The 9,439-nt window shown below is 41.0% G+C and overlaps 1 protein-coding gene across 4 annotated transcripts; it reads right to left on the reverse strand.

The window, feature by feature from the left end:
- Positions 1-107: 107 nt before the first annotated feature.
- tent2 (terminal nucleotidyltransferase 2) lies at positions 108-8,958 on the reverse strand. Of its 4 annotated transcripts, none has more exons than XM_040019590.1 (15): positions 8,874-8,958; positions 8,370-8,527; positions 5,971-6,072; positions 5,613-5,868; positions 5,392-5,506; positions 5,226-5,314; positions 5,050-5,107; positions 4,708-4,774; positions 4,544-4,620; positions 4,264-4,392; positions 4,130-4,173; positions 3,535-3,671; positions 2,457-2,548; positions 2,272-2,351; positions 108-2,176 (listed from the first exon to the last, which is right to left on the reverse strand). In XM_040019590.1, exons 2-15 carry the CDS (start codon positions 8,489-8,491, stop codon positions 2,090-2,092), a joined length of 1,455 nt encoding a protein of 484 aa, XP_039875524.1. In that variant the 5' UTR covers positions 8,492-8,527; positions 8,874-8,958; the 3' UTR covers positions 108-2,089. The 4 variants fall into 4 exon arrangements, with proteins under 4 accessions (XP_039875524.1, XP_039875523.1, XP_039875525.1 ...); XM_040019589.1 differs by having other exon boundaries at positions 8,878-8,954; XM_040019591.1 differs by having other exon boundaries at positions 8,370-8,522; positions 8,878-8,924.
- Between the last annotated feature and the right edge of the window lie 481 nt (positions 8,959-9,439).

A 9,439-nucleotide genomic window follows, 5' to 3' on the forward strand; every position in this document is an offset into this window, starting at 1 on the left:
TCCATTTTCATCAAATCTTTTAAGGCCACAATGAACACCATGCTGAAATGTGCCAGTATTGATTCAGTCTTTTCTAAATTGTCTGTTTTAAGTAGACACAACACTGGTTCATCCCCTAAGGTAGGTGTGATTTTTAATGACTCACATATCAGTGTTAAGTCAATAAACAACATTAAAAAAAGAACCGGAGGGAAAATGGATGAATAAGCAGTAAATGTCCAAAGAAAAAAAAAAAAAAACAACCCTTGAAAGACCTCCAGAAAACCTGGAGAACCATTGCTCAAGAACGTCTGAACCCTCGGAAAGAAAACATAAAGAAATAAAAGGTGGCTCCAAAACATTTCCAAGGTATTTATAGAAAAAAAAGTCCATAAACCTTAATTTGCTGGTTACATTTTCAAATGGTCTGACATGTGATTACGAACAACACCTCCCCACCCCCCAAAACGAAGCCCGTGTACAATTTAATCTGATTTTGGCGCTTCTATTTGCATAGCCAAGATTTTAGTGGACTTCACATGAAGCTCCAAAATATACATTGAAAACAATCATACATCTTTAGAGATTTAATTTTTTTTTTTTAAATAAACATTTAAAAGTCAGTAATTCACAAAATGTACAAAAAGAGGAAAGAAAAGACAAATTTACACAAAGTGTAAATTCTTTAAATAACCTATGTATAAGTAATCCAAACATGAGTGGATAACAGGTGTTTTGCCCAAGTACATTTCTAAAATGACACTGCACAGCCTTTACACCAGACAATGAGTTCTTGATGCAGGACATATGGACCAGTTATTACAGGAAGGGGGGAAATCTATAGTCTGGCCTCTTTGCAGCCCTCGAGTGACTTAAAAGTACCCTTATCGTGCTTTGGGGGTTTCCTTAAGTCTGTTGAAAGGTTTGTGTGCATATAAAAGGCTTGCAAAGTTATAACAGCCAAAAAGCAGCTGTTTAACTGCCTGAAACACCTCATTTGCAATCCACGCTTTTCTACATTTACTTATCTACATCACTAGGTAACAAACTGGCAACCTCCCCACCTAAGTTAGTCTGATATGCCCTCAGACAAACAGTGAGGACCCGATTAAGTCCAGGCGCAGGCAGCTGCTTGCAGTACGTACAGCTTCTGGTAGCCAGCTATAAAATGTTTCAGCTACGAGAAATCGAACACCAAATATTCTGCAGATGACTGCAAGAGTGAATACGAGAATTTTTATGCACTCCAGACAACAAAAGGTGTGTTTCAGACAGAGGTAGCAAAGCAGTGGGAGATTTCTTTTGCACTTTGAAGCGTGTAAAGAATTTTAGCAGAACCAAATGACATTTAGGAGCCTTTAAATGAGTATAATAAGGGCACTTCAAATTACAACACTGACTTAAGCTTTAGGCGGTGAGCGTGGGAACCTAGAGGGCAATTAATGCGGTTTTAAGCAAAAAGTGTCTGAAGTGTTTAAATCCACCACATTCTCACTGTTGACCTATAAAAATAAAAAATAAACTTTGATGTTACAAGTTGGTCCAGACAAAAACATGACAGACTGTACATGTAAATACGTGGCAGAGATGAATCGTTTTTAAATACAACGCTGTGCAGTATGGCTCTAATAATGTGGAAATTTAACCGAGATCAGTGGCTGGGACTTGCCCTTCAAAATAAAATGCTGCTGCTTCCATTTAAGTTAACTTTATATAAGAGTCATCTCCCAGTTCATTGATAAACATATTCCCTGCAGGGAAAACGGGCCATATAGCAGCAATATCCATCTCTTATAACAGGTTCAGCATTTTTCTGTCATCAGTTTAGGTAACAGGATTTTAATTTCGGAGGCCTCTAGTATCTCTATAAAATAAATGTTTCCCTCAAATACTGTATTATCCTCTGTTACACAAATTTGACAGCAATGCATTTGAAGTCGGTGGTACATTTTGAATATTACAGCCACAGAAAACACAGATACGGAAGCGGCCATGAAGGTGCCAGGGCAGCAGGGTTTCTCTCTCAGAGCATCAACACGTTGTTGCACTGTTTCAGGAGACGGTCTTGAGGTAGAGGACACCAGTTAGCTCATCTAATTAGAGGAATCTCTCATCCCCTGGATGACTCCTTAATGATGATGGCTCTGAAAGGGAGGATCGAGTTCAGCTCCTTCCTCTCGTGTAGTAACCGACACGACTGAGGAGACAGAAGCCGATTATGAATAACTCATATCTGGCCTGTAGTGGCTTGGAGAATGAAGAGCGAGCACGGTTATCAAAACTTCAACGTACCTCAGCAAACTTCGCTTTAATGGCATCGAACTTGAGCTTCTCATGGACGGCCCTGGCGACGTTATTTCTTTCAAAAGGCTCTGAAACAAAAGGAGTCACTGTTGGATTACTGTGGACATTTCTCACAGCGATGCTGATGTTAAATGGTGGTGGCTGTGGCCTGTTACTTCCAATGAACTGCATACCTTCCACACATATGAATTTGTTATTCCACTCTTTAGAATTGTTCTTAGGGAACGCTCTGGCTTCTCGAACAGAAATCACCTGTTTATCCCAACTGCAAGACAAAGACAGCAACAGGAAAGGGATTACACTCAGTGCTCGTTAGACTGAAGGTTAACGCAATCTTCTAGCGCCTCAAGGACTACAGCAGTGCCTTTGCATACTACTTTATTCCAAACAGAGTGCAGACAGATTAAGTTTCTTCCAAGCATGAGATAGCTTTAGTTTAAGTCATGAAAACCAAGAAAAAAACAAAACCTAGCCCTTATTTTTATCAGAATTACAAGAGGGTCACATAACCATGTAGCAGGGAACACCAGATAGGCACAATAAAATACAGGAACAAAATATTTGACACCGTTTTTGAAAAAAATAAGCCGAAAAAATAAAATAAAATTATATATATAGCCACTGCATGTTAACCTTGCTAGCATTGGGATGGACCCCTTTTCCTTTTTTTTTTGCCTTCAGGATTCCAAAAATTCTTTACTGTCATAGATTCAACAAGGTACTGAAAATATTCTTCAGAGATTGTGGTTCATATTGACATGACAGGATCACACCGTTGCTGCAGATTTGTCAGCTGCACATCCGAAAAGTGAATCTCCTGTTCCACCACATCCCAAAGGTGCTCTATTGGATTAAGATCTGAAAACTGTGGAGACTATTTGAGAACGGAGAACTCACTACCATGTTCAAGAAACTGTTTAAAATGATTTAAGTTTAGTGGCATGGTGTGTTATCCTGCTGGAAGTAGCTACCACACGTGTACACTGTGGTAAAGCGATGAAGCACTGAGCACCAATACACAGGGATCGTGGTATGTCATGGTAGTGCTGTGTAAGGCCAAAGGTCTCACCTGCTCCTGCCCCTCAGCAAGAAACATGAAACCAGGGAGGAGGAAGCGGGACAGAAGACAGTGAGGAGAAACGGAGGACTGAGAGGGAGGAGGAGTTGGCGAGGAGAGTTGGAGATGAAGAAAGGGAGTAAGAAAATCAACACGGTAAAGAGCCACTCAACATGATACTCATTGGAAGATACCTGAAATCTGTGGCATAGTACTTGAGAAATCCTAAAAGCAGCTCCCCCAGAGAGGACTGGTTTCTCGAGATGTAGGGAGGGATGTGTTTGGGTCCCTCTGGAACCATGTCCAGGTTCATTAAAGGATTAAATGACTCCTGTTAAAATCAAGACACGGGACAAAAAAAACATAATAAGGAAAGCAGTGAAGGAGACTTTATGACACACGCTCAGAAACCTCAACCAGTTGAGTTGAATCCACTAATGCAAAGAAACTCATCACGGACGAGTTGCACTTGCTGGCACAGGCTGACTCAGACTGCCAGCAACGTGTCAGCATGTCTGTCTGCATTTATAAATTAGATGGCGCTTATTTGCAAACCTTCACCTGCCTGTCTTAGAGTGACTGCAGCCAGTCTGATCACAGTTTTTGTCTTATTTTTCTCTAGTGTGACTGAGCCATTGGAGATTCTTTAAACAGTTTGTCAAGTAGCTAATTATCTTAATAAGTGGTAAGTTACAAAAGAAAAAGAATATTGTTTATAAATGGTTTTAAATGAATACAACATTGTCAAAAAGAGATTTCAATGACTCAAAATGCAAAGAAGATACTTACTGGGTAGTCCCTCTGTAGAGATGGGAGGACAGGTTCACTAAGAGCTACAGAAAACGCATCATATACAAATCAAGTCAGTCTAAGCCAAAAGAACAAGTGGGAGGAATCTTTTCTGCACGTGTGACTGTACTGACTCTGGAGGTAGTGCAGGACCATCAGCGCCAGCGTGTAGCTGCTTAATGTTCCTTTGCTGGCATCATTGATATTATTGTACCGTGCCCATTTCTTGACGACGAGGATCATGGGTCTTACCCTGAGATCAGCTGTAAGAGAGACCACACAAACACAGCATGTCAGAACAAGTAACCTATACGTTGCTTATAGCTGGATTAAAAACAAATGATCACAGGCAGAGCTGAAGTTTGAAAAGCTGCTGCCATGAACAAAATTGGTCTTATTGACCGTCTCACCCACCATAGGCGTAACTCCTCAGAAGGAATGTATTCCTGATGCCCACTGTGTTGTTGACATTCAGATCAAACTCCAGATCACTACGGAGTGAAGACCGGAGAGAATCATAAACATCATAAATCTGCTTTCTGATTTGATGACTGTTCCAGTAACTGCTTTGCTCTCACCTGCCTTTCTCCCTGAACCTGAGGATTGGCACTTTGGCTCTGATCAGCTGATTCCTCTCTACATACGCTGAAAATCAAAACGAACATCATGAGACCCATTGTCATTTGTTTCATTTTCTATAAACAGAAACCCATTTTCCACTAAGTGAACAGCTCCCCCTAGTGACAAAAGCATAATTCTAAGGGAAAATCTTCATATCAGAGCTCACAAAGGACACCAATAATTGTATTTTTGGTTAAGAAAACTTACTAGATAAATGCAAAAAACAGACATGTGCACGGCCGTTAAAAAGTTAACAATGAATTCTGTTTTTATAGATGATTTGGTATTTGATTACTCACAGAGGGTTTTGAACAACTTTAGGAGACGACCAAGAACACGAAGAGCATCAGTCTTTTTCTGGAACAAAAAGAAGGAACACTGCAAGTGTTAAAGAGGAAGTCAGGAAGTCAGTATCTATGATTGCACATTTTGCACATTTCCATGACATTTACGGTACAGAAACAAAGATAGTTACATTTCCCTTGATAACCAGGCATATATCAGCATCGCTGCACCGGGAGCCCAATCCGTTCATAGATGATCCAGTCAAGTAAAGCCGCGCAGCTGTGAGAAAGGCACATGGTGAATAAAAATCAAAGCAGCAAGACAGAACAGAATGTGAATGTACAGGTCATACATACATGGAAAGATTTGCTGTATGTCTTGTTGCAGACGAGCGCGGCACACCTCCTTCCGCTCCAAATCTGAAGGCTGCTGCTGGCACGCCTCAAACAGCTCCACCATCTGACAACTCAGCTGAGGGCACATAAACATGTGACCCTGACTAAACCAAACAGATCTACACGTAAACATGCTCAGACTTCACATTTATTAGATAAAGACTAAGTCCTTCTGAATTTACCTTTTCCGTAGTGCTGGCATGCAGACTGCTGGAGCTTTCCACCACAGCGGGTACCTGAGGGCGGACGTCTAAGTTACGACCGGGATAAGAGTGATCAAAACCAGTGAGGGATAATCTTGAGGGCTCTGCCACCGCTCGGTCGGTACGATGATGTGGAGGCCGGCTATGAATTAAAGGTGGGCTGCTTAAGTGGTGGCTGGAGGTGTCAACACGTTGGCGCTTCACATGATGAGCGCTGAACTGATCATTCTGCCTCCTGGAAGACGCACAAAGACAAAGAAAGGTGATAAGACATGTAAGAGGCAATGGACTTGGACAAATGTGGTTTATTCTTGGATCGATAAATAGTAATACATACTTGCGCCCATTGATCATAGCTGGCATGTGACGAGGCTGAACAGTAGAGGTGGATGGTGGGGGGTTCCATTCATAAGAAGGCAATCTCTCACGTCTAGGAAAGCTTACAAAAACACATATGCACATTTTACTGCACAGAACACAAACATCTAAAACAAGCAACCACTAATAAATGATGAAAAAAGATAACTTTTCAGTTTCTTTGTTTTGTTTTCTTTCACTCGGGTGCCACGAAGCATGAATCCATACAGAGCGAGACGCCTGGCCTTTGCCCTTAACAAATGTGATAAAAGTTAGAATGCAATATTTATTATTGGATTTTGTATTTAAAATGACTGCGAGACAGAGGGTTGTGGGTTCAAACCCATGGAGCTGCTCTGTGTGGAGTTTCCATGTTCTCTCTGAATACTCCAACTTTTTTCCGCAGTCCAAAGACAGACATGCAAGTGTGAATGGTTGCCTGCTTCTCTGTGTTACCCAATGACAAGTGGAAAAGACTCCAGCCCCACTACTGCCCTGAAGTGGATAAGCGGTTAGAAAAGTGGATGGATATATTTATAATATGGTTGGTGCTTGTCAGGAGCAAGACTTTAGAAGTTCAGAGGAATGAAGGTATGCTGACATCTCAATCTCAAGAGATTCTATACTTAGCAACACTTGACATACAAACTCACCAGCCACTGCATAAGTTAACCTTGCTAGCATTGGGTTGGACCCCTTTTCCTTTTTTTGCCTTCAGGATTCCAAAAATTCTTCAATGTCATAGATTCAACAAGGTACTGAAAATATTCTTCAGAGATTGTGGTTCATATTGACATGACAGGATCACACCGTTGCTGCAGATTTGTCAGCTGCACATCCGAAAAGTGAATCTCCTGTTCCACCACATCCCAAAGGTGCTCTATTAGATTCAACACTATTTGAGAACAGAGAACTCACTACCATGTTCAAGAAACTGTTTAAAATGATTTAAGTTTAGTGACATGGTGTGTTATCCTGCTGGAAGTAGCTACCACACGTGTACACTGTGGTAAAGGGATGAAGCACTCAGCCCCAATACTCAGGTAGGCTGTGGTGTTTAAATGATGCTCAGTTCATACTAAGAGGCTCAAAATGTGCCAAGAAAATATCCCCACACTATTACACCAGCCTTAGCATGAACCATTGATACAAGGCAGGATGGATCCATGCTTTCATGCCATTTATACCAAATTCTGACCCTCCCCGCTCCCATTTGAACGTCACAGCAGTCTTCTGTTGTCCAATTTTGGTGAACCCATGGAAATTGCAGCTACAGTTCCCTGTTTTAAACTGAATGAAATCGCACCCAGTGTTGTCTTCTGCTGTTCGGTGTGATGTATTGTACATTCAGAGATTCTCTTCTACAAACCTTGTTATTTGAGTTGCTGTTGGCTTCTTATCAGCTCAAAGTAGTCTGGCCATTCTCCTCTGTCATATGACATAAACACAGGAAATTTTACCCAGAGAATTACCGCTCACTGGCCATTTTCTCTTTTTCGGCCGTTCTCTGTAAATCCTAGAGATGGTTGTGTGGGAAAATCCCAGCAGATCAGGAGGTTGTGAAATACTCAGACCAGCCTGTCTGGCACCAACATGCCAGGCCTTGTTCAAAGCCACTTAAATAGCTTTTCTTCCTTATTCTGATATTCACTTTGAACTTCAGCAGGTCATCTCAAGGATGTCTAAATATTTTAAATGCACTGAGCTGCTGTCATATGATTGACTGATTAGATATTAATTTACTTTAACAAGTCTCAAACAGGTGTACCCAATAAAGTGGCTGGTGAGTGTACACTGAATATATGCATCCTCTCTTGTTGCTTGGCCAAATTTGATGAAAAATTCCTGTTGTGAATAATTTTTACATTTTAATTTAGTGTTATCAGTAAACAACAACATTTCAGTTTTCATTGACTTTGGCTCAGTTTCCCCACATCAAGACTTTTAAATGAAGTTCACTATAATAAAATTGACAAACACTGCCTGTTGTCATTTCCAGCAGACCAGTTGGCCAATTAAAAAATGATGTGTAATGTCTGAGCACCAGAATCCGTATTTACATAATCAGTTTTCTATCAAGTAAAAAGAAAAATCATTCTAGTCTCATATATAGGAAACTACTATCTTCTTTCACTTTTTTTATTTTTTAAATGACTACAGCGCTTATTCAACGATAAAAAAAGGTGCCAAATAAAATCGATCACTTATCAATAATATCAACATTAATCAACCAGCCCTTGCAGCTCTAAACAAAACGCACCAACACAACAGGAAATCTCAACCACAGCTAACAAAGTTTACTGCAGTTCACCTTGAAACAGCTGCTGTCCAGTACACCCCCGACACTGATACTCGACTTTTTCCATTCACGGGACTCACCTGTTGACACCTGGCAGACTTTGGTGGTTGTAATCGTAGCTCTGGGGCGCCGGTGGCGGTGGATGCAGACCGTTACTGTAGGCTGATCGTCCCCTCGGTGGGGTAGTTCTGCGGGGGAACATGCTGTGGTTCTTTAAAGAGCTCCAGCATCAACTTCGCTGATGGTACGAAAGAAGAAGAAAAAAGATATTGAAGCCCATATCATGAGTACCGGAAGAGAAACCGTCAACTGAGAAACTGGCGTCATCTGTTATCCAATAATAATATTAACAGTAATGAAAAGTTACTCGGGAAATCGAAACTTTAACGCGCAGTGTAGCAAGCTAACATTCGCTAGCTGGTGACTAGCAGCGCCTAGCTAGCTAATTTAAACATCGTTGAAGACAACAGTAAAAATTAAAGGCGTTTCTGTGATGCTTGTAATGAAGGGGGCATCTGGAGAAATGTGTCAGTAAATTCTAACAATATTCACCCAAAACCTGAAGCCAAAAAACACGAACACACCTACCAAATTGCATGTCACATGTAAACAAAACTGAAGATGCTAATTTCCTGCGTACATACTTCCGCATTGATGCCATGACGTCATGAAAAGGTAGTTAAAGGGACCGTATCCGCGAGTTCTTTTTTTTTTTTTTTTTTTTTTTTTTTTTGCGAGTTCTTTAAAGGAAACACACACCCAGCTCGTCTTTGCATGTTGCCTGCCTTTTGTTCTGTTTTCTGTCGAGATGATCCCACACTGTTATGTATGATCTATGATATATGGTGAGATCCCGGCTCTAGGGAGGCCAATCCATGACTCGTAGTGCTCCACAATGTGTTTTTCTGTTCAACTATGCTCTTACTGCACTGGCAGTGTGTTTGGAATCAGTGCAATTCTGAAAAATGAAGCTGATGCATATCAGATGCTTTTCAGATGGTATTGCACAGTTGGCCAATGCTTTTCTGTGTTTATAATTCCATCGTCAATAAGATCCAGAAGACCACTGCCCGAAATGCTGCCCCACACCTGTGCTGGGTCTTTGCTGGATTTGTCCTGGTGATAGTATCTATATTCAGATACTGTTCAT

The sequence above is a fragment of the Simochromis diagramma genome, unplaced genomic scaffold, assembly GCF_900408965.1.
Source record: "Simochromis diagramma unplaced genomic scaffold, fSimDia1.1 OVJJ01000822.1, whole genome shotgun sequence".
In the NCBI taxonomy this organism is placed as follows: domain Eukaryota; kingdom Metazoa; phylum Chordata; class Actinopteri; order Cichliformes; family Cichlidae; genus Simochromis; species Simochromis diagramma.

Coding starts and splice junctions, on each gene's coding strand:
- tent2 (XM_040019590.1), bottom strand. CDS start 8,491: ATGTTCCCCCGCAGAACTACCCCACCGAGGGGACGATCAGCCTACAGT. Junction 5,869..5,970: donor GCTATGATCAATGGGCGCAA/GTATGTATTACT, acceptor TGCGTCTTCCAG/GAGGCAGAATGATCAGTTCA. Junction 4,393..4,543: donor TCTGAGGAGTTACGCCTATG/GTGGGTGAGACG, acceptor TCTCTCTTACAG/CTGATCTCAGGGTAAGACCC.